The sequence below is a fragment of the Varroa jacobsoni genome, unplaced genomic scaffold, assembly GCF_002532875.2.
Source record: "Varroa jacobsoni isolate VJ856 unplaced genomic scaffold, vjacob_1.0 scaffold_1330, whole genome shotgun sequence".
Lineage (NCBI taxonomy): Eukaryota > Metazoa > Arthropoda > Arachnida > Mesostigmata > Varroidae > Varroa > Varroa jacobsoni.
The window spans coordinates 31,493-56,012 of NW_019214232.1; the positions used below are offsets into that span (position 1 = coordinate 31,493).

The window sequence follows — 24,520 nt, forward strand, 5'->3', positions numbered from 1 at the left end:
GGAGCTCTAACCTCTTCCTTTGGAGCTTTACCGTTTTTAACTTCTTTCACCTTGGCGGCGCCAGCAGCGGCAACCACCTTGACTTTCTTCTTAGGGCAAAAGCCCTTAAGAGCTTTTGGGCTTTTCACGTCTTTAAGGGCTTTTGGATGTTTTAGATCTTTTACCACTTTGACGTCCTTGACTCCCTTTTCATCAGACTCCACCGACGCTGAACCCTCATTGACCTCTTTTACAATTTCCTTGATACCCTTTGGAATTTTAGAGTCCTTCTTACCTTTAAGCTTAAGGTCCTTGACAACTTTGACGCTCAGTTTGGCATCACTTGCCATTGATGAACTTGGGAAGATGGAAGCACCTAAAATAGGAATGGGCGTAGAAGTCATCACCGGTCCACCGGGATCTGATTAAAAAAGATTCACAACGAACCACACGCAGATCAAGTAATGTGTCATGTTGAAGCTATCGCGCCTGCAGTCGTTTTATTTCTCCTCCATAGTAAAAATGAATAAAGTATGTGATACAACACTGCATTGTTTTCTATGATCCTTGCGATTCTCTTTACTCGAATTAAAGCTGACTTGTTTATTATTTTTCTGCGGCAATTTCTGTTGCGGTACCTACGAACGATATTTAACGAACTATTTAAGCTCTGTGTACACTAATAGAACGTTCACCGTTTAAGGTAAATTAACACCTTTAACAAAGTTAAACCAAATAGATACAAATGATTAAGTTTCTTATTTGTACCTGAACAAAGCGTGTGAACTTCAAAATCAGCCGCTACAAATTTGCAACCAAAAATGCCTTCACAAAACGACAATAAAAACAATTATATTAGATCATACACAAATATGTGTGGGATCTAATACAGTGTGGCTTACGTACCTTTGGGTTCGAAGAGGTCTACAAATGTCACTTGGAACTCGTTCCTTACAAGGTCGTCACGTGCCTTTTCTGGACCAGTCCAGGGGCGTAAGGCTTCTACCCAGGCTCTATCTCGTGCTTTATCAGTTGGCACATCCACCTTTACACGCTGTTCAGTAAGAAGAAAATATAAGTTGTCCAGAAGCATGTGGCTCTTGATTATATCAGCGAACGTGAAACTTATGTCAGGGAACTTGTCCTTCAGGACTTTGAATAGAGCAAGCTCGGATTTTGACAAGGTATCCCTAGCGGCTTGCTCATCAATAAGAAGTCTCTTCTGCTCTTCAGTTTCGTTTGCTCGTTTTACACTGTACTTTTTGAAAATTTCTGCCCATGCTTTTTCAACTTGCTCGCTACGTTCTTTAGTAGGATCTGCACCTACTCCTCCTCCTCCCCTCAGATTTGGTTCTGATGCTGATCTTGGTAAATCTGTTTCGTCTGAATGTGTCCTGCTCATGCTGAAGCCATACATGAATTAAGTACATAAGAGAAAATTACATTTTTGATAAAAATGTACCGCCGCTGTTCTAACGACATTCATCGTTCATAATCATGTTTCACGAATCACACTACCTTATGCCTCAGGTTTAATGGAATATACAATTTTTCTTACTATAGAAAGGTTGATTATGATTCTGGATGCTATTTTGGAAGCAATAATCATCGTATCGTAGGCACTGATTTATGAAAGCCAAAAGATTCAATAATAAAATTAATCCTTACTGTTATAAACATTGCACCACTGATAAATATGAAGATACCTATCTTCATTCACACGCGATTCTAATCGCACTAACTATATTTAAGCTATGCGGCCAAGAATGATAGATTTCGGAAGAATTCGGACAATTGAGATTATTACCATTGTTTAACCAGTTAACTAGCAAACCATGACCTTTTCCAGAACCGGCATTTACTATAGCTAAAAGTCTTACCGGCGAACTATAGCTACTTAATCCTTCAAATACAATAATAATTTTCTTTTTTAAAAATATTTTGTCGTAGAGAGGACATTCAGAGCACCAAGTTTGTCGTTATCGCAGGTCTAAGTGATCAAGTGGTGCTTTGAATTGTTAATTAATCTACGCTTTTTTTAAAATCCCCTTCAGCAAATGTCAGGAACGTATTTTCTGAACGCGATACCCTCTAGTGGAAGTAAACTCAAAATAACCTTCATCCGAACTACAAACTTTTTGAGGTGGTTATTAGACTAGATGGAAGGTTTCTTTTTAAACATGTAGCGACACTTTTCGCCGTAACTTCACCGTACGACTGCCACTTCCACTCAGATTCCTAGTTTAAGAAGAATTATTGATTGACAAACAGGAGAACTCCTTGAATTTTTCATGTGTTGTTATTAGGTAATAAAACTTAACGATAGTCATTTTGTACGTACTAGTAGCAGCAGCGACCACCTATCGAGCATGCCTCAACACAAAAATAGGTCGTCCCTGTTTAGCATTATTTTAGTTTAGCCATAGTTGGCTTTTGCTGCGTCAGATGCCCTAAGGGAACACTTCAGAATACACATTAATGTATCGGTCTTTGACAGTATATACTGATATTTTATGTGTTGTTAAAGGCGCTCAACAATCGTCCCGAGCGTATGTATGTCTGTCTGTCTGTCTGTCTGTCTGTGCGAATTCCCAAAGCTTATTTTCTACACGTGCATTGCTATAGATGCCGCTCATCGTAGTAATTACTGTTGAACGCTGCTGAAGTGTGCTCAGTTCCGGCAGCAATTACGTGTGCCTTCATAGCGAAAATGTCACACGTAACAGGAAATTACATTGTAACATGTATGCCTGAGTATGTATGCCCCAACGTACATAAATTATTATCCCTACTACGGGAAAACTCTCTTACCTGAAGCAGTATCCGTTTGTATTCGTTTTCTACAATAAGTGACTAATATCGTATAGAAGGGTAGTGAATTGGAGAGCAAAAAAATCAGTGAAAGGCCTACTAATCACTTGGTGTCATACGAGGAAAAGTAGAAAAAAGCGCTGTCAAAATTGCCGCCATAGACATTTTTCACAAGTTTTTATAGCTGTTCAAATGACTTTACTTTGTTTATGTGACTATTACGTAGACGTAACGCTCACTAGGTTCCACGTAATGGGAACAGTTATATCCAGCGAATTAGATCAAACTTAAGATGTTCATTTTTAAACCTTAAGCTCACCGTATAATTGTTTTAATATTCGAGGTCTCAGCAGCACTTCATTATACCTACTATTCCAATTTTCATAAACTGCTTAGCGCTACACCTGATTGCAGAGGTGTGAGTTTTCAGATACGTCGCCTTGGGAACCTGATAGACCTACTAGAATGACAGAGTTCAATGCGCATTAGTTTTGAGCAAAATTAATTTTAGTGTATTATAACTTAATAAAATAATAATAAAGTTAACTAACTAACTAACTAATTTAAATAACTTTAGACATTAGTACTTTGGGAACCATTCAACGGAAACTATTGGTCGAAGAAGAACCCTCGCGTTACTTCTACTTGAATGAGTTACGCTAGTATAATATTCCGTCACTGTCGAAACTGGAGAACTGAACTATTTTCTATTTTTTATAATAATAACAACTTCTGGTAATTATGTTATTGCACAGTACCTGCCCCCACTCTATCGTTATGCGAGACATCGGACAATTTAATGTATACGCCCGAAAAATCTATGCCAGCCTTCGTGTTCACCTCACCAATCGCTAAATGGCTATCGTGTTAAGCATTGTTTTTAAGTTGATTTTCATTTATTATACTCATATCTTCAACCATGCCTATAGCCTTTTTATTTGTTACTTAATGATTTTCCTTCTAGTCTTTTATGTAATGCCTAACGTATTGGCGTCAAAAGCTCCTTCTATATCACTGATTCTAAAACAGCCCTTTGACAGCGTCGCCTATTAACGCTTACCTTAATGCCAGCTGATAGCCAAGGCACATCCCTTTGCGTAATGACTTCCTACAACTTCCTACAGTGGAGGTGAGATAGCTTTAGTTCGATTCGAAAAGCCATTCAGTATTTTGTACAAAGTCTCGACACATGCAGCTTCGACGTGTGTGTCTTAAGGCGCTGGAGTCGCCAGCCAACGATCTCAACGTACCTGTACGATGCTTTCCTTCTCGCATGCGCGTTAGCAGGCCAAAGAATTGTTTATCTTTTAATAGAATTGATTTCGTTTTGTTATTACAGATGACCTGCACACCACCGGGATCAATGCCGCAGACTGAAAACATTTTCTCAATAGCCAACCTACGCTCTGATAAGACTCGTACGGCCCTTGTATACTGTGCTACGCGCAGGAACTTTTTAATACGATTTAATATATCGATATATTGGCAATAAGTAGGATAGAATATCCAAGTAAAAACAAAAACTTATACCAGTGAGTTAACTTTCTTTGCGTCAATATCTGGTGTACAGTTAAGTAATGACCTTTGAAGAAAATGATAGCAAGTCCACTGAAACAGTTCAATAACTTTGATAAGCTAAAGAGGAGCGAGAAAAAATTATTCAAATATACACCCAAACAGTCACGTCTCATTTTATCGCGAACAACCTCACAGAAACCCGAAACACTCGTCGTGAGCTAAATAGGTTCGATGTAAACAAGGACAGATTTTGGTAAGGTATCATTTCGATGCTTCTCATTTACGAGGAATCCCGCTGGAAATAGTCTGCTACAGTGCTTACAAACGAACTGTCTCACTTTTCTCAATACACATGAAAATATTTAAACAAATGTAATATCTATTAATATATATATATATATATATATATATATAGCAATAAGCAAAATCATTAAAAGATAATACCGATTACCAATTTTTATTTTTTTTTACTTCGCTATATACTGTATCAACCAGCCCTCGCTTTTCTTATTGATTAATGTTTCATAGTGTCCCATCACCTCGATAATCTTATAGTAATCTGATTTCTTATTATCGGCGATTCTTATTATCGTCGAATACAAATGCCGTTGTACGTTACTTTCTATAAACTATATCGTGCGGGCAGAATATGCTCCGCAGAAACCCTCGTACCACCTTGACACCGCTCCCGAGCGGCTATCAAATAACTGCTTAAAATGCATATAGGTATAATAACAAAAATTTATTTTCAGTTTTTGGCTAATAGCATTATCAAGCTACCCTAAAAACAGAGACGTTCAGAGTACCTGGCCGGTCGTAGCGTTCAACAGCACCAAAACAACGCTTATGCATAACTGTCTTTCTGTAGCTATGCGTTTCAACAGTCATATACAACTATGTTCCCTATCGGATTGGCTTGTTGTTTCAGTTTCCTAGTCGCTTCAAACATATATATATATATATATATATATATATATATATATATATATATAGAGAGAGAGAGAGAGAGAGAGAGAGAGAGAGAGAGAGAAAGACTAGTTACTGTTCTAGCATTCAACATACGTTGAATAAAAACAATCACAATGAAAAAACTTGCTCCTTCCAAAAGCACTCTCCATTTGGCCATTGTAAAAGGCAACGAAAAGCATCATTTATAAAATTCTAACAACAAAAAGACCATCATATTTCATATCCATACAGTATATATTGGCTACAAAATTGAGAGATATTCACTTTGTGCGGTGGACCTAAGTTATTATATTATGACTATGCATTATTAGTATTATATTACCACGACCGTGGTCGTGAGCTACTTAATCGAACGAATATTTTATTATTATGAATCAATCACATAAAATCTGGGTAAATCCTACAGTATTGTATTTATAAACTGAGAACACTCTCAGCTTTTGACGACTGAAAGGCTGATCGTTCATAAACCCCGATGGCATCCTGTAAAATTCGGTCGACCATTTTGGTTAATTCGACACTTTTTTTTTTTAGCATTCTGTTTCCAAAAGGTGTCGATGTTTCAACAATAGATCACTTATTTTTGGTTGTCATTCTTCTTTTGATTTTCGGATAGTATCCAAGGCAAGCTTCAAGCAGCCCCTGAGCAAATCGTGTGGTCCGATGAGTCCGCTGTTATCCATTTCGAAATCCCAGCCCTTGAAGTGGTCAAGTCCACATTCTGTCTCCTCGTCGTCAATGCCCTCCACGAACTTCCATCCTCGTTTCTCACGAACTTCGTCGGTGGCTGTCACTCTACACAGCTTGGTCTAGAAGAACCAGGACGGGACAAAAGAAACAATACATTTAACTATGTGTCGTACGTATGGCGACGTCATTGTAAAACATTTGATTTGTTACGGTCCTTCGTAAATTTTAATATTATAATGTCTTTATTTCACTTATTATACTATGTGCACAGTGTAACCGAACAGTGGCTTTTGAAGCATCCTACTAATATGTTGCTTAGTGAATTAACATATGATAATCCTTGGCCTAACCCTATCTATGTATCATTCATTACTTGTACTTCAATCCTATAAGAATGATATAATTTTTCCTAGCTACAACTGGTAATGGCTATTCAACGTAATCGCCCGCTTCTTCGATGCACATATAAATCAAAACTATAAATGAAAATGCAATATTTTTACCTAGGATCTGACGTGTGTATGTTCTCTGCAGGAATTAAAAAAAAAAACCCACATTTACATTGGACATATTTCCAGAAAATCTAGATAAACTGTTTAGTTCAGCCAAGTACGAGTTGTTAACAGTAACAACTTACTGTAGTAATAACTTTACTATAATATAAAAATTTAGATTAAATTATTCGCTTTATAAAGGCGAATGATCTATGAAATTTACAGTAGGTTCCACATCGAGAACGTCATTAAGAAAAAACAGCAGGGAGAGTTGGTATGTAAAAGGCCATATTTGATAGTAAATGTCTGGAATTGCAATAGAAAAATATGCACTCACCGTGACCGAAAAAAGTGATTACGTATGGATGTACATATGTGCAGAATAAAAAATTTAAATTCTATTAATTTCATCATATATATAGACAGAAATGTGTAGATTGATGTTGGTAAATAATAATGGATACGTACCGCTTTAGGGAAAGCTCTTTGGAAGAAGTCGAGATCTGTTGTTCGCCGTGCATCACTAACAATCCATATAGGATGCTTTTCACCTTTATATTCATTAATGGCAAGCCTACAGAAGAAACCGGGATCTTCGTTTCGCTTCTGCTCGCCCCACCTTACCATGGCGGCCCGAAAGTTCTCCTTGTACTCTGAAGCATCAAGAAGTCGACTAAAATCTAATTTGTTCTCATCGGCGTATTCTTTCTTGAGGGGTCCCGATAGTCGGAGGATAACTGTCGAGTTTTCTGGCAACATCTTTATCAATTCGTTAGTTAAGAAGTCTTTGCCAGACTTCCGTTTACCGCTAAACACGAACACGAGCTTAGGATTACTAAGCGACATATCGCCTATTGAGTAGTCCGTTTTACAATTACCAGCTGTGAGATCGATATTGAGAGCCAGAGATGAAATGCGGGCCCGTTGTCCGGTTCATTAATCTATGCAGAAATTGTATTCCCTTGTAAACGCCGCTGGTAGAAGCTGCGCTGGCCTACGTTTAGCTGATGTCGTCTAATAACTTTATTGCGGACGAAATGCGAGGTTTCTGTCTTCAATGACCAATGGCCTCGGCACGACTGGCTGAGTGGCAAATTTGTTGGCTGTTAACTTGGCACCGTCGTCACACGCACACGAACAACCAACTACTGTTCCTTTAAATATAATACGGAAAGCTGCTAATCAACGGTTGACGTCGATTTAAATGAGGATCGCCAATAAGGAAATACCGGAGGAGATCAAACGCAAGAGACGCATCCGCTGCTGTTTGCACTGCGGTCGCTATAGAACGGTTTCGTGCACAAGAAGGAGCTGGGAATCGCCAGCTGTTGACGTAGCGGTGCTGCTCGTCCAAGATATGGCATGGCATAGAGAAAATGAAAAAAAGAAACGCCAAGACGGAGAAGGAAACGGGCGAAGGTAGCACAAACAAACAGAAGCTAGCTAGACGAGATGTGCCAGCGCCGATGGGCTCCCATCTTTGCTCGACGTACGTAGGTAGTCGCTTCGTCGCTTGATCTGCGATCAGAGACCTGCAACGGCAGATAAAGCACAAACAACGTGATGGAACAGACGCCGCGCAACAGAAAAAAACAGTACACGTAATAAATCCTTGTTGTTACACTGTGAGGGCTGCGGTTTCATCATTGGCTATCAGAATGTCTACCTGATGGTTCAATGCCAACGTGTTTGTCTCCTAAACCTAAGGACAGGTAAGGCCGTTGAGGCCCATGGGTACATTTGATCTCGTTCTGGGAGGTAACCGTTTAAAACAGTGCCTAATCACAGACATTGGAAGTAGCACTCGGGACATACCTAACAACATGCATGCTAATGCTTTGTTTTTATGACGCTAAATATTGTTGGCGAGTTTAATATTGAGAACTGCTTAAAGAGATTAATAATACGAAGTATATGCTGATCACACTTTGCGTTTTTATTTATAGAAAAAATATAGAAATAATAAAATTCGATTGACAACTTTCATGTACGATTTATGGTTTGCACCGCCACTGCATTTGATTGCACAACAAGTTGTTGGCCTTCTTTATTGTCCTGTACCATCTACGAGACCGTGATTTAAAACCTAACGCATTATAACTGTCGCTAGATTCGACCGAAAGTTGTAAACGTAGCTATAGCAGGTGAGACCCAGAGATGTCCCCATTATCTCTGATGCCTTGTAGGTGATCAACACAACACGAAATTACTAACAGTAAAAACATAACATACTACATACTGCATCCGATTGTTACGTAAGTTAAGAATCGGCCACCGTTTAGACCACCCGCTGGGTCACCTAGAGCATTTTAGTTCTGTGGTTATGAGGATATGCAACAGGCACCCCGAACTAGACATACCTGGTACAAGGCTAATAAGGTTGATTTTTTTTTTCTTGTAGATATGCACAGTTTCCGTTGTCTAACTAAAACTTCCCAAAAATAGACGTTCAATGAGCTTTAAATATATCATTCATGTAAATTATACAATTTTGAATGGAAAAGTCTTAATACGAGCTGACGAGATTCAGTCGAAGATCAGTATATTACACAAGTATATCTCTTTGACATACAGAATAAAGCCTTCCGTTTACTACCTCAACTTCCGATGATTGATAACTTAACTCCACCATCTCTTAGCGGTCTTGCTGCCAAATTCAACCTGAAGATAAACACGAATACTCGATGGGGGCATTCTTCAATTAGAAAGTAAGCCCGACTTATCTAAGATCATACTCAAAATACGAGGCTTAGCTGACAAAAGCTTCTATTAGAGAGGATATTGAACTCAGTTAACGTCATGTTACGTATAAAATAAACAGTATACCAATGTAAGCTGCTTGCACCTGATGATGTACAATTTCATGAAACGCTCATTAACCTGACCAGATTTGATCTACCGAGAACACTTTGAACTCTTCTAACGAAATATACGTTTCCATCCGCAAACGCTTTTTTTTTAGCACAATGGACTTCATCACGAATCATTTGGGTTTTAACTGTTCTTCGAACTCAAGATCTCCCGCCTTGAATAGCATGTACAGGTTTTGAAGTGTGCGTCTGGTAACTGCTGAAAAGCCATATAGCTTTTATATTTTATCGGCATCGTGTATTCTCTTTTCCGAAACTTAACGCCACAAACTGTTGTTCCCGTTTTCTTCTTGCCGAAGACAACTCATCAGCTAACGCTTGGATTAGCACCAACTTGACCCGAAAGGGTATCGACTTTACTATAGGCATGAATGAACTAACCCGATAATAATAGTAATAAGGGAAATTTGTCTGTCGTAGTTTAATGTGGTTTCGCTCTAGAAAAGTGAATGATATTACTTAATTTCTTGCAAAAAGCGCGATAGTTCTAGAGGAACAAATGTTACTCTTATGATTGGCAATTAAAGCTTAAATACTGGGGTAATCATAAGCATTACTGGAAGCTTTGTCCGTCATCTACAAATGTTTTCTTAAATATCACAGGGTTTATTCTGGTGCTATATTTGTGTGTCACGATAGTTTGACAGGGCAGCTAACACGTTCGTCGTGTCGCGACCTCGTTGATGCTGACTGAGACTGTCACACATCGATCGCATAGTTTAAAATAGCTACGTCGGTACGAAAACATCGAGCATCTTCATTGATATTTCGTCACGTGACAATTTTCGTCTATAAATATGTTCGTGCCTGCTCGATTGTTTCGAAAGAAAGAAAAAGCTCAAGGACTGTTGAAGACCGCGTATAGCCTGATGATCATGTACGCAGCTGTAAATATTTCACCAACATAGCTTTAATCCAAGAGCATAATACTGAACGGAAACGTCCACTCGAGAGATTAAATCCTTGGGCGTAATTAGGTAAACATTTACAAATCTGCCATTCTTCTTTGATTTCACGCATTGGAAAACCAAACACCTATGGCATGTTTCATTAGATTTGCAAAACAAGCTAAAATTTACGAACGTTATAGTATACAATATTGGCAAATGTTGAACACCTTTATCATATCAACAGTGAAGAAAAAATAGCACAAATTGTTTGGCTTGTGAATGTGGAACAATAAAAGATTCTTGTCAAGATATATACTTTTCTATTTGCGCGTATCGTATCAGCATATCTACGGCATAGTTATAAGTGCTACTTCTTTTTTATTTCCTAGTATTACAAGAGTTATAAAAAAAATATCGTGTTTGTCAATCAATATATTTCAATATTTAGCTTCTATGTGACCTGAATGACAGCAACGTCCTGCCCCCAGTATCGATCCTACGAAGCAAATACAAGCAAGAACACTACTATACGTGTTTGTATACGGGTGAAGACCCACTTTGTTTTGAGCAGGAAGTCAGTTATATGATAGGATGCCTAATGGCGGTACTGGACGTAAAACTCGCTCTGTTCAAAAGCTATACTGCCCTTTATTCTTTACCAGAAAAGCGTAAAAAATAACGGGCAATAACAACAAAAGACCCAATCGCTGACTAAACGACACTTCCAGCAACTGAAATACAATTGTATCACAGATACTCAGTTTATCACTACCTCGCCATAGAGGACGCCATCCCTTCTGCTATTGTTTGTATAAGGAATAAATTATTACAAGGCAAATACTACATATTGCGCGGAAATCTTTCCCTACCGCGCCTTGCCTCCTACCAGCTGACTCGTCCTCCCGACTCGCTGATGCTGAATTAAGGCAGAATGAGCGGATATTATCTCTACTGTTAATACTCGTCATCGTACAACGTCCTGTAATGTTTGCAGTTCTTGCAGGTTTTGCCGGTTCTTCGTACTCTTGCCAGAAACGTGCGCTCCCCATTCCATTCGATTATCTGGTCGTCGAATGCATGCTGTACCCCATCGATAATCCAGTTTTGCAGTGAGCGATCAATCAGTTCCACGAGGTGCTCAGCTGTCGTGTTTAGAATGGTGGATAAAAGGGACATTTGGGGTGCATCGGAATACGCTTCTATGAATTCTCTCATGGGAAGAGATCTGGGCTTGCTAAATTAGTTCTCCTAGATAATACCGTCCTTTCCTCTTCTCAGGTTTCAGCCTCCGAATCTTAGGCACTCTTCGAACTGCAACGCACAACGTTCGACAAAAACACTACAAACCATGTGACTGACTACCCGATATCTCAGAGTGGTCTTACTAATACAAACATGCCACTACTTGTGTCTCAAACTACATTCGCGCAGGTGCACCAAGGACAGGATATATGATAGACAGTGTGAGTAACCGGCGGATGACACCGCAGTGTCCACTCCACTACGTTCTCGTTAGACAGTTACTGGCTTGGGGCATTTTTCAGCTGACTGCGTGCATTTTAGCTTTCGTATTAGGGCTTCGCTCCGGTCAATTTAGAGCAGTGAAGTGCAGTGAATCAACTGAGTCGTAGAAGTAGAGGGCGAGGGAAATCCGAGGACAGAATCAGGAAATGTCCGCTGACCGGCTGCTACCAACTGTCGGTCCGGGCAACCAAAACATACGAACCTTCACGACAGAAATACACCAAAGATAGAATAGTCGTAGCATTACTTTCACCACCGATATCTTGCCGCTTTGTTCTGTAGTGATTGTAGAATTAATATCATCCTGACCCCGAGCTTTCGCGGAAGCGGCCATAGGCTGCAAAAGCAGACGACAAATTGGGGAAGGGCAGCACACGAAAGGCAATCTCACCGATCGCTAGGCGCGCACAGAATTTTCTAAGTAATGGATGTAAAATTCGAAACATCTTTTAGACGCGCATCTAAACGAACATGGTTAGTTAACTAGAAATAGATTTTCCGACGTTACCAACAATTAGCTGAATTTGAACGTACGCGCGACAAAGAAAATTCGTGCTGTGTCAAATCTTAAAAATGTTTTTTAAATATATAATAGTATGTTAATCGATATATCCTATATTGTATATATGACTAAAGGTGTGGCGGCAGCAAATGTTCCAAATATATGGTGAAGGTTAAACGACAACACGTTTATAGGATCTCCACAGCCCCGTCATTACGACGTCAGTATGTTTACTTTTACAGTCAAGCAAATAGAGTCAACGGAGTGCTACGATGCATTGACGGGTGGTGCAAATCGTCATACGCCTCGTTCATCTGCTCGCGGCACCGGTGTTGATTTTACGCAGCATTCGACCGCAGTCGTCATATAGCCAAACAGCAGCTTTGTTAACTGATCTCAATATATAAATTTTGCAGTACTGGTTAAATCAAAGAACTGCGCTATTAATGTTGTGATAAGAATTCCCAAGATTATATTATAGTGTAAAGCAAAGGCACAGTATCTCTTCTTTACCGTTAGATGAAAATTCTGCTTTTATTTATAAGCAGCCCACAAATTGCTAAATTTTAGATTTAATTCGTATTTCAATAGTATTTAGCATTTGTTGACACGTCTAGCTCCCGGTAGCATTGAACAACTCATATTTTAAATAATTTAGATTAAATGTATATACATTGCGAATACCTTGCATAAGTAAACCTGGGTTATCACAGACGTAGCTAGCGGCTTTGCCCATTCGAGCCTCGAGGCTCGATTTCGGTGGCGGCATTTTTGTGACTCGGCGCTCAAAGCAATACGCTCAGCTATGCCTAATGTTTCTCCAGTGTCATAGACATTACATAAATGTTAAAGCTTTATTGCCTAGCAACTTTTGGTAACTACCTATTGAATTGAGTCGTTGTTTTTATATTCAGTTCTTGATCTCGTTCCTAAACGTAGGTATCACTTTAAAACGTACTTGTTCTTATAAATATATATTTTTTTACTTGGACTCCTGCTGGCCTAGATAGAACAACCGATCTAAATAGTTGTGACAGCATTGATGATATTGGCGCACGCCTGGGCGCCCTTGCCAAGAACAAAGTCTTCATGTTTGCCTTCGACAACGTGAACGGTCACCTTGCCTGATACGCAGCTTGAGAGGCCATAGTCTTCGGGAAGGCGAGCAGCCATATTCCGAAGGCGCGACACTTTCACAAGTGTGACATCGCCGTCGAAATTGTGAATCACCTTGTAATTATTGCCACAGAGTAAGAAATCATAGAAAGCCCGTGCAGCGAGACCGATCTGTTCAGCTGACGGTTTGTCATCCTTGTTAAGTTCTTTACTCTGCAGAAGCATGTCCGTGACGTAGTTAAGCTTACCTTCCCAGCCAGCGATTTTTGCGAGGGTCGCTTTCAGCTGTAATTAAGATAAAATTACTTAAATATAACAACTTAAAATATTTAAGTTGGTATCAGCGCTCATTGATGGTACAAGGATCAGGAAAAATGATCGTAAGATCTGATGAATATAATTACTTCAATTATATTCATTATACTTTGGTTATCTACGGTCGCTATGGTTAGTTAGTTCTAAATAACTGGATAAATTCTGGTTTTATTCATTAATAGAAATTACCTTAAGGTAATCGATGTCGATGTATTGCATTATGAACGCGCACAAAGCGCTAGTTTCTTCGCCATCGATATCGGGAGTTCGGCTTTTATGCGCTGCCGTGTGAGCGAGAAGGAACGTAGGCGCGCCGTCAAGTAGGACAAGGCTGTTTATTTTATATCCCTGCTTTTGTAAAAGACACGCAATCTCGAAGCCTACGGTGGCGCCAAACGAGTATCCGACAATGTGGAACGGCTTATTCTTCGGCTGCTTCGCGATCATTTTCTACAAAATAAAGTATATTGGAAGTTGAATTGAATGTTCTTATAGTCACTACTCTAAATTAATACTCTAGTACTAACGTGTCAATTAGTAAGTAACTTCGTGTGTCGTATGCATGTCTTGGTAATCGATGAATACAATGCTATATTGTAGTCAGCATGATCTGAACGTACTGGCATGTAAGACACTGCGAGCTGCTGGATTGATGTAATGGGCACATCAGCAGTACGTTGGATTCCGATAACCTGTCGTTCCAGTTTGCTGGCGAGTTCCATTAGGTTGTCCACATTACCCTCAATCGGGTGTAACAGGAAAATAGGCTCATCGGTTCTCTTAACCGAATTCATCTGAAGTAGGGGTTGTGTGGCGATAAGCTGCTTTTTGAGCACAATCTTTGGCACGTCGGCTATTGCTTCTGAATGGTGTTGCTGTTGCTGAATGATAGACGCCTCGATTTTCTTTTCAGTGAATGCAGCGTTTGCAGTTGGTTCGGTAGCAGCTGGGACATCAGCTACTGGACCCATTCCGGATTGCATTTCCTTGATTTTCGCCATATTTAGAGTGCGAATGTCCTGGATCGTTAGGTGGACATCAAGTTCTCTTTCCAGAAGTTGCTACAAAAGAAGAGTAAAAGAATGGTCTGTTGGTTTGGCTCTATACAATGACCGTAATCTATTATACATGGCTCAATTTATTGTACAGCCCGGTCACAAAGGAGAGACCCACCTTAACTTCGACTCCCATCAGCGAATCCATACCAAGTTCTCCGAGAGTGGTATTTTGGTTTAGTTTAGAAGCATCTTTCACTCCGAGGACATGGGCGACGCTGGCGCACAAGTCAGCGCTACTGCTGCCAGCCGCTGTCTTTACGATTTCCGCTTTCACCAATGAAGAAACCACTGGGTGATCCTGCGCCATGAACTGATCCATAACATTGAAGCACGAAATAATCCTCTGGGGCAAGGTACCTCCTACAACAGTTTCGTTACCGCCCATCGTTTCAAGGACGACACCGACATCTCCAATAGCACCCCACTGGATGGCGAGCCCAGCAAGTCCTTGAGCTCTGCGCTGCTCGCAAATACGTTCCATTACCGAGTTAGCATAGCCGTAATTAGTCTGCCCTGCGTTTCCTCGTCCACACGACACTGAAGAGAACACTACGAAGTGTTCCAGCTCAGGACACTCTTTACGGACAGCAACGTCGAGGTTCTTTGTACCCTCTACTTTAGGGGCTGATACAATGGCGTAATCTTTTGCGCTTTGGTTTTCAATGAGCGCATCTCGAAGCACCATAGCCAAATTAAAGATACCGCCGATAGGTTGTCCAAAGATTTTCTTTGCTTCTATGAGAAGCTTCGTTGCCCCATCAAGGGTCGCTGCATCATTCGTAAGAACATGCACCTTAACTCCTGCCTTCTGCCAGCGGCATATAGCGTACTTCTGATAGCCGGTTTTAATTCCAGATCTAGAAGTGAGGATCAACGATCGAACTCCTCGGCTAATCATCCAGTCAGCAAGCTCAAGCCCGAAACCACCGAGGCCTCCTGTAATAATAAAAGTCTTCTTGTTCGAGAAGCTGGTACGTGTGACAGCGTTGACTTTCATCGGTGAGGGAACGACCAATTTCTGCTGTTCTTCGTCGCGAATTTTGATAACAACTTTGCCCATGTGTTTTCCAGAAGCCATAAAACGGAAAGCTTCTTCCACTTGCTCTTTATCAAACACGTGGGTGTCAAGCGGACGTACTGCTCCACTCTTAATTCCTTCGGTAACTAGGCGAACCACTTCGAGTTTATCATGGGCGACGTGCGGGTCGCTGCCAAACAGGGCGTCAAGTAGGATTCCGTGGAAGGTGATGTTTTTAAGGAAGACGGCCATTCCTAGAGCCGAATTATTGCTAAGGTCGAATTTTCCGATTTCTAAAAATCGAGCATGGTTGGCGAGACAGCGAATTGAAGCTTGCAGCTTGTCGTCAGCGAGCGAATTAAGGACTAGATCAACGCCTCGGCCTCGAGTTTCGTGCATAATGTGTTTCTCGAAGGACAGGTTACGCGAGTTTGCGAAGTTGTTGTCCTTGAGTTGAGGGAATCTATTTTTTAAAAAATTGCGCTTCTCTTGCGATCCCACAGTGGTGTAGACTGTGCATCCCATGCTGAGAGCGATGCTGATCGCGGCCTGGCCCACTCCACCAGAACCAGAGTGGACCAAAATAGTTTCACCCTTACGCAAACGACCGCGGATAACCAAGGCATAGTAAGCGGTAGAGTATGCGACCGGCACGGTGGATGCCTGTTCCAAGGTCCATGCATCCGGAATTTCCCATAGAAAAACGGGGTCCACAATGACTGAGGTAGCCAAGCCCTCTGCAGGAACCTGACCCATGACACGTCGTCCCTGAGGATCCCGGCCAGAGAATTCGAGTCCAAGCACACAATCAGAAACGGCTAGATCTCCTGGAAGCGCATCCGGCGGAAGTTTACCGGTGGCCAACATGATATCACGGAAGTTCAAAGGAGCGTAATAGACACTGCATAGGACTTGACTGGTTTCGGGCAGGTTGCGTGTGATTGGTGACTGATACCATTTCAGCGAGCTAAGGTCACCTCGAGTCTGTACGTTCAGGAAGGCATGCTCCGTCGAGATATAATTCAAAGTCTTCTCCATTGCGTCCAGGGTAAAGTGACGCATGGTTCCCCATTCGCCATTCTGGAAGACGTTCATCACTAGATCCTTAGCCACGATCCCTTTGTAGAAGGTATGGGCAAATGAAAAATCAGGAATCGTGCGTTTGTTTGTACGAGAAGCGTCGAAAATGGCCCTTACATGTGAGCCACCAACCTCTTGGCGAAGGCAGTTGACGAGGCCGACAATTCCGCTGTCCCCGACGTCTTCTGCGAACAGCCAAATGTTTTCACCTTGTGGCTTGCCCTCGAACTCCTGAAGCTTCGTCTTCAGAAGCTCCACCCAGCCGTACTCTCCGTTCTTGACCTTCAAAAATGTATGTTTATTGGTCTGCGTGTTGTTTGGCTTCCGTGCCAGAAAGCTTGCTGATGTGCTGTTTGTTCGCGATGCGATATATTCGAATCCGGCACTTTTCAAAGCGGTCTTAATATCCGTCAGTTTTTGGGCGTTAACATCGAAATCGATCACGGTACTAAGGAACTTCTCTGTGGTCGAAATTGCGTGGCGATGATTGATAAATACAAAGCCGGCGTTTTTTAGGAAGCCAGAGACCTTCCTCAAGACGTTAGGAAGCTCAGTTATAGGTACAGCTACATTCTTCAGCACAACGAGATCATTATCGGCTGATATGCCACTGGGTTCCGAGGAAATATCCCATGATTTGCTTTTAGCTCCACTGGGTAGGTTTTCCTCAGAAATGCTGCTAGGATTTGGATGAGCCACGGTATAGTCTACGCTATACCCAATGTGTGATAGATTAATGTTCTCAATAACCTTTTTACCCATGGGGCCATTGTCAGTGTTAATCTCAGTGATGCGAAGTTTCCTGCCAGAAACATTTTCGACGACTATATCCATTAAAGGCCTGAGATTTCTCTCGTTCCATAGCGATGCGTTGAGAAGATCATATTGAATCTCTTCCTTACGGCCCTGGAAGGCGTTACGCAAAGCACCATTGATGGGTTGTCCATTTTCAACTAATTCAAGTACTTCAGCAAGCAGCTTTATAACTACTCCTTGGACGCTGTGCATGGTAATATACTTCTGGATTACCTCCTCAGATACCTCAAAGAATCCGTTCATTATTGCAGTCTTGTTTTGACCTTCCTTTTTTAGGATGCGACTCAAAATCGTGCTGCATGCGTTCACGTACTCTTCGTTGGTCGTATCGCTAACTTCCATAGTATTGGGCGTAAAGTGGTACTCCTCGAGGAACGGAGCGGCCTGTGCGTTTCTTCTGGGAGCTATGTTAGCTTTAAGGCCCTTAATAACAGCTCCTCCAGCCAGACAGGTGTTCATTTCCTTATCGTAATAGACTGTAAGGCTTTCAGGTTGGTGTTGGACAGCCTTAGCGTGAGCAACGGGATCAATGCGACACTGGCTGACTCTCACGGGGAGGTTTAGGGTTCTGTACTTATTGCCAAGGATCGTAAACTGCAACATGGTGTCGAGGAAGGTAACCCAGTTATCTGCCCACTTTAACTTACCGAACGGAGCGTTAATATCAGCTTGAGCGATGCCGCGAAACATCCCGTGGTACTCATATCCACGCAAACTGAGTTCCTTATAGATATCTGATCCTTCGAGTTCGTATTTGACTGTTTCGGGTACCACAGGAATGTAAGAATCGAGAAATGCTGCGTTCTCAGGAACGTACGCTTTTCCAGAAGCCGCGACCATTCCGCTTTCAGTAATCTCCCACTGTCCAGTGGTGACCATAATGTTTACAAAAAGCCGGACGCTTCCGGTTTTCGGCAAGATTGTAGCACGGTGCAGAGTGACGTTCTCGAAGATAATTGGCATATCAGTCCATTGCTTACCAAGCCGCCTAGCGAGGGCCTTCCATGCAAGGATCATGTAACCAGTAGCAGGGTAAAGCACACGACCATCAATTTTGTGACCTTCCATATATTTTTCTGGACATTCCTCGTTAGACAGATCAACTTCGGTAACATCTTCCGCTGAGCTGGAAGCTCCTTCGAAGTCGTTCCATTTGCACACTCGCCAGTCGAGACCGTGATCCCAAGCAACAAATCTTGAAAGGTTCGGTGTCCCTCGCGGAACCGGGTACTCAACCTTGGGGTATAACGCCGACATATCAATGTCGACATTCAACATGTGAAGCTTTCCTAGGGCGGTCAAAAAGGTGACAAAGTTATCGGTGTTCTTCCTCATCAGTCCGACGGAATCGCACCTGGGACTAAGACTCCTCTTGAGGATGGCTTGAAGCAGGGCATGTGGAGCTATTTCGATACAAATCGCATTGTCAGGCAGAAGGTCGAGCGCTTCCTTGAACAGTACGGGCGATACCAGGTTGTTGACGTGGTACTCAGCAGAACAGGTTTTGGCAATGGGTTCGTTCCAGCGGCTTTTAGGGATGGAGGACGAAATCCAACGCGCCGAGCGGGGTTTAGCAACGGGGACTAGCTTGTTGAGAGCGGCTCGAAGCAACGGAGCAATCTGTTCCATGTACACAGAATGAAAGGCAACGTCATTGGAATTAACTTCGCGGACGAAAATGTTTTCGGCTTTGAGTTCAGTGCAAATAGATTCCACAGCCTCTGCAGGTCCCGTGATCGTGACAGAATCCTCACTGTTATGGCAAGCGGGCGTTACACCATCGCGGCACCTTTTCGAAACCTGCTCCCACGTCAAGCCGACGGCAGCCATGGCGCCCTTAGGCAGATCCGAGATCTCTATACACTTGCCACGCCAATAGGCAGCCAGCACTGTCTGCTCTGCGGTGAAGCCTCCATCAGCGTATGAGCAACCCAATTCACCGACCTGTAAAGAAAATCAGTCATACAACAAATTGCTTGTGAACAGGGGAAAGACACTGGACTCTCTTGAGGTTAGCCTCAGATACGTATTTCTTACTCGCAGTCACTGACATGTTTCAATAATTTATAACTTAGTTACCACCATTTGGTTTATTAATTTGGACTCCTCTAATTAACCGATCTACAGCCAATTCTTTGTTCTCAGAGTATTATTCTGATGCCATGTTTGAATGGATAACCTAGGCTTTGCTTCAATCTTCAATATTACAATATTATAATAATCTTCAATATCACAACGCTTACCGAGTGTCCAACAATTCCATCGGGGCGGATACCCACTGCAAGCAAACAATCCGTGAGCGCTACCTGAACAGCGGCGATTGAGACAAACGGTACCACCGTCGTGGTAATTTGGATTTTGTCTCCAGTCAAAATCTGCAAGAGATCGAATCCAAGAGGCTCGAGCAACTTGTGGGACTTGCGAATCGATTTGGCAAACACGTCAAATTCCATCATTTGGCGAGCCATGGTGGGCCACTGTGCACCCATACCAGTGTAGATAAAGTAAATGGGTCGCTTTGTTAGTTCGGCGTTATCTTGGACAATGACAGGTTCACCGGAAGGTGGCAGAATTGCAAAACCTCTCCTAGTCATCAAATGGCTAGGTGCTTTATTTACTCTGTTAAGAAGATCATAAGCTGCATCTGGTAAAATTTCAGTGGCCAAACGCTGTAGAACGATTTCAAGACTTTCCTCGTTACGGCCGCAAGCCAGTACGAGGCGGGGTATATGAGGTTTTTGGCGTGTCACCGAGTTGACGTGCTCTCCCTTGTGTTGCTCAAGGATGACGTGCACATTGGCACCGCCAAAACCGAATGAGTTCAAACCAACGCATCCTCCAGGAAACGGAGTAGCTTCGTGAACGACCTTTATGGATCCGTTTATCAGAGCAGGAATATTAGGGTTAGGGTTCTCGTAGTGCAAGTTCGGAGGGATAACGCCGGTTTCCAACAATGTAACCACCTTCGCCAAGGAGCACATACCGGAGGCGCCTAAAAAACAATACAAGCAATTATCAGCGACGGTTGAACAGAATGTCGTTTTGACGAGGTTTAAGTAATTCAAACTAAGAACGTTGTATATTGCACTGTTTCAGTATATTTTCTTTGTGAAATATGTACTCATATTTACTTTCAGCATGTCCGCAGTTAGACTTCACTGAGCCAACATAAAGACATCCTTTGCGGCCCTTACAAAACACGTTATAAAGAGCGCCCGATTCTTGAGGATCTCCAACCTGATCAAACAAATTTGTAACTGCGTTAACAAGATTGTGGCAACATAAAGGTAACAGAAAGACATATACATAGTAAGGCATATCTATGCCTTTCTGGTGGGTTAAGTGTATTTACTCGTATTTTGGTCAGTAATGTGGTTTTATGATGGTGAAGATATACTTTTATTGTGCATTTACGTACATTTATTAGCAAACTGTACCTTTGTTCCAGTTCCATGTGCTTCGACGTAAGCCACTTTCCTTGGGTCAACCTTGGCCTCGGAGTACACTTCCCTCAAAAGGATCTCTTGGGTGTGACCTCCGGGAAACGTAATTCCTTCGTTCTTGAAGCCGTCAGCATTAGCTTTGGCGTGCACCACCGTTGCATACACACGACGCGCGTCTGCTCGCTTCTGCAGAAAGACGCAGCCAACCGTTTCTGAACGTACGTATCCTTTACCATTTTCATCAAAGGCACGGCACATACCATCAGGATTCAACATTGACAGGCGATGGAAGTTTAAGGCGTTGCTGGGCTTCAAGCACAGGTTGGAACCACCCACAATGGCAGCCTCACACTGATTTGAACGGATGGCAATAACAGCCTAGAAAAGGATAGAAAATGTTAGAGATACTGTGTACTTCGCGGTCGGATCATGATAAAAACACTTATATGAACGGCATAACGTTACGCTAATGGATCTAACGACTTTAAGTAGTGTCTTTAACTCTTAGCGGTATAACTGAAATTTGCTAAGTTTATATTTTATACCTGCGTGAAAGCTGTCATGGCTGCAGAGCACGCAGTATCTACGGTGAACGAAGGCCCAGTGAAATCTAGAGAATAGGAAATGCGGTTTGCGAACATAGCGCGGCAACATCCGACCAGTGAGTAACCATTGATTTCGTCAGCGTTTTGATCGAGTGCCTCGCCTGACTCCGATTCCGAAGCGCCGATATATACACCGATCTTCTTCCTGTTCAAAAACGTGCGTTTATTAGTAGGTCATAACTGAATGCTTTGATGATTTCGGATAAAGTTAGCATGTATAAAATAAAACAAGCAACAGTTGAAGCCTCCTTTTTGGACCTTCATTATAAGAACAACGCTTGATTATGACGTAGTAACGGTGTAACAGTTTGCTTCATTTTACTATGTGCATATAACCGTAGTTGATTCGTATATGTAAATGCACCAGTGATATTAAAATTTAGCCAAGTATTTAGGCGCATCAAATACTTGGCTAAATTTTCGAAAGAAACAACACAAGTGAACTAACCTTCGAAGAGTAGAAGGTTCGTATCCGGCATCTACAATCGATTCGTATGCAGTCTCAAGGAACAGCCTCAGCTGAGGGTCCATGAGATGCGCCTGTTTGGGGTGTACTCCAAAGAATTGTGCATCGAACTTTGACAGATCCTGTAGTAAGTGTGATGCTGGTTAGTGTTTTTCTGCTGTTTATAATAAGAATTGATTCCAATTCTTACTCATACATTATTCATACGAATGGACAAGCATATTTCATCGATTACTTACGGAGTCTTGGAGTAATGGTGATGCTCATCTTCTTATGTTAACAATAAAACCCTTTAAGTAAATCTGCCTGCCATTTAATATGATCTCGGTCCTCGAGTCAAATTAACTTATTTTATTCAGTTATTTTATTCAGTATTGATTACTTTAGTTAATAAGCGCTGTCGGCTAACACAAAAAATCGTCAGAGGCATTTCAAACAGGCATACAACCTTGATCTTGCCAGCCCTTTCGGGTAGGCCGTACATCCCGCGTGGCCAACGCACCTCGTCGTCGGTAACCTAAAACAATCAGTATCATCCTACATTTAATCTGTTGTTGCCTCGGTCGTTTTCGGAAGTTTTTTTTTCTTTTTATTTAGGGCGTTTATTAACTCTTTTCGCCGAAGGGCGTCATACAGGCCCGTGCAGGTTAGGTGAACATTACAGCATAATGAAGGAGAATGGTAATAGGCAGTAGATAGCTCATCGGAACATCTTGTATTCTAGCTACATTTTGTTTTATCCACGCATACGGATTTGAAAATCTTTAATTTTTAGTGACCAACGTCTATGTAAGAAGAACATTACAATGAAACATCTGCATGTGCTGTTATTTGTAAAAGGCGTTTCATGAGAAAAATTACCATGTCCACCCCGTTGTAAAGTTTCTGCTGAAACTCTTCAATTCCATCGGCCTGGGGAAAATAACCGGATATTCCACTAAGGACGATGTCGTCCTTAACCTCCCATTGAAACATTTCGGGTCTGCTGTCTTTGTAGGACATTTTGTCTGTTTCTGAAAATAATAAAAATAGTAATAATCCATAACCATCATCAAAAATAAAACTATTATATCCACAGCTATTGAACTTTTACGAACAATGATGATAAATCATAGTAAGATAATAGCCATAGTTTGACTTATAAAAGTTTTTATATATAAAAATGTTTTGCTTGGCATCACTTCACTCGTCTTTCAGATCCGACCAAACATAATAGTACCATTGCCTTTTTGCAGGGCATTGTTATATAGAGAATAGCTGCAATCAGTTGTTTTACATCTTCATTTAATCACAATTTTTGTGCGGAATATGTCATTGGCGGAGCTTGAACCACCGACCCTATCTTTCTAAGTCAGGTGATCAATTATTATAGAAAATATAAGGCTATTGGAGCCTCCTTTTGTTCTTCGATAGCATTTAGTTTCATTGATCATCAACCATCACAGTCTCATCATCACTCCAGTACTACACGATACTTACTCAGAAGGTCGTATTTTACGAAGCCGATTTGCGCGAAAATTTGCGCTTCGAAAAACAGCAACGTTTGTTCACGCGCTACTTCACACAATCAAGTCCGAAGTAACGATGAGTTTCAAAATTTGTAGCGGGAATTTGATTTTTCTATATACGAGTCACCAATATGACTCTTGATTTACTCTGGAGAATAGAAACACTGTCCCCAGTCTTCTTTACTCCGCACTATCGAACCGACCACCGTACTCTTGCGCGGATTCGCGCACCCTTCTTATAGCTGTCGGCCGCGAGAGGTCGCCTGCGTCATTCGCCCCATCGGCGGTGGCTCCGTCATACGGTGAGCGAGCGAAGCTCCCGCTTCGTCGGGTGACGCGAGACGTCATCCGAGATCGCGCGGAACCACGAAGGGAAAGTCAGTCCCATTATTGCCTTCCCTTACCTAAAGAAACGCAGGGCCGGACCAGCCGAAGCAAACATACATGGCCAGCACTCGCATCGACTGGCGGCGCACAGTCGTCTAGCAGGCGAGAAGGAGAATACCGTGAAAGCAGAAACACTCTAGGCGGGCAATACAACTTAGAACGTCGCTCGATCAGCAACCCTCGACTCTCACTAGTAACGACTACTATTCTGCAGTGGTGGTAATATCATAGTGGTCATCACAATCATCACAATTATCATTAACGTTCGCAGCCCCAACAGCTGCTGCCGTCTCCAGAGCCATCGGTGGCGGTCGAGAAAGAGTGCGTGCTTAATGTTTATGAGCATTGATACACGTCTGCTGCCTCACTGATAACTGTACCTTAGTAGGCAAGGTTAACCGTAAGCTAAGGTAGGTAGATAACAGACGCAAGATGGCTATGCCTAGACCATCATGACGATA

General features: G+C 41.9%; 3 protein-coding genes and 1 long non-coding RNA gene across 6 annotated transcripts in view; 1 reads left to right on the forward strand and 3 right to left on the reverse strand.

The window, feature by feature from the left end:
- LOC111268915 (uncharacterized) overlaps positions 1–3,996 on the reverse strand; it is a 24,545-nt gene extending 20,549 nt beyond the window's left edge. Inside the window, exons 1-3 of one of the 3 annotated variants that reach the window (XM_086971871.1) lie at positions 3,851–3,996; positions 886–1,382; positions 275–400 (exon numbers count right to left, since the gene is read on the reverse strand). In XM_086971871.1, the coding sequence (XP_086827997.1) occupies positions 275–400; positions 886–1,382; positions 3,851–3,879 (652 nt within the window). In that variant the 5' untranslated portion in view covers positions 3,880–3,996. Of the gene's footprint in view, positions 1–274; positions 401–885; positions 1,383–2,790; positions 2,873–3,850 lie in introns of those variants that run through there. The other 2 variants (XM_022848154.2, XM_086971872.1) reach the window with 2 other exon arrangements.
- Positions 3,997–4,738: 742 nt separating this feature from the next.
- On the reverse strand, positions 4,739–11,972 carry Pmvk (Phosphomevalonate kinase). The gene is made up of 3 exons (XM_022848157.2): positions 11,108–11,972; positions 6,930–7,993; positions 4,739–6,086 (listed from the first exon to the last, which is right to left on the reverse strand). Exons 2-3 carry the CDS (start codon positions 7,305–7,307, stop codon positions 5,868–5,870), a joined length of 597 nt encoding a protein of 198 aa, XP_022703892.1. The 5' UTR covers positions 7,308–7,993; positions 11,108–11,972; the 3' UTR covers positions 4,739–5,867.
- A 138-nt stretch (positions 11,973–12,110) lies between these two features.
- On the forward strand, positions 12,111–13,037 carry LOC111268917 (uncharacterized). Its single transcript, XR_002685459.2, has 2 exons — positions 12,111–12,219; positions 12,490–13,037. It is a non-coding gene; the product is annotated as an uncharacterized LOC111268917 (long non-coding RNA).
- Positions 12,751–23,882, reverse strand: LOC111268914 (fatty acid synthase). The gene is made up of 12 exons (XM_022848153.2): positions 23,644–23,882; positions 23,026–23,177; positions 22,613–22,681; positions 22,147–22,286; positions 21,639–21,843; positions 21,088–21,471; positions 20,782–20,887; positions 19,894–20,642; positions 14,852–19,594; positions 14,299–14,739; positions 13,868–14,128; positions 12,751–13,648 (listed from the first exon to the last, which is right to left on the reverse strand). Exons 2-12 carry the CDS (start codon positions 23,164–23,166, stop codon positions 13,268–13,270), a joined length of 7,620 nt encoding a protein of 2,539 aa, XP_022703888.1. The 5' UTR covers positions 23,167–23,177; positions 23,644–23,882; the 3' UTR covers positions 12,751–13,267.
- Between the last annotated feature and the right edge of the window lie 638 nt (positions 23,883–24,520).

Coding starts and splice junctions, on each gene's coding strand:
- Pmvk (XM_022848157.2), bottom strand. CDS start 7,307: ATGTCGCTTAGTAATCCTAAGCTCGTGTTCGTGTTTAGCGGTAAACGG. Junction 6,087..6,929: donor AAAGAGCTTTCCCTAAAGCG/GTACGTATCCAT, acceptor TGGTTCTTCTAG/ACCAAGCTGTGTAGAGTGAC.
- LOC111268914 (XM_022848153.2), bottom strand. CDS start 23,166: ATGTCCTACAAAGACAGCAGACCCGAAATGTTTCAATGGGAGGTTAAG. Junction 20,643..20,781: donor TAACTGCGGACATGCTGAAA/GTAAATATGAGT, acceptor ATTGTTTTTTAG/GCGCCTCCGGTATGTGCTCC. Junction 14,129..14,298: donor TCGCAGTGTCTTACATGCCA/GTACGTTCAGAT, acceptor TTTATTTTGTAG/AAAATGATCGCGAAGCAGCC.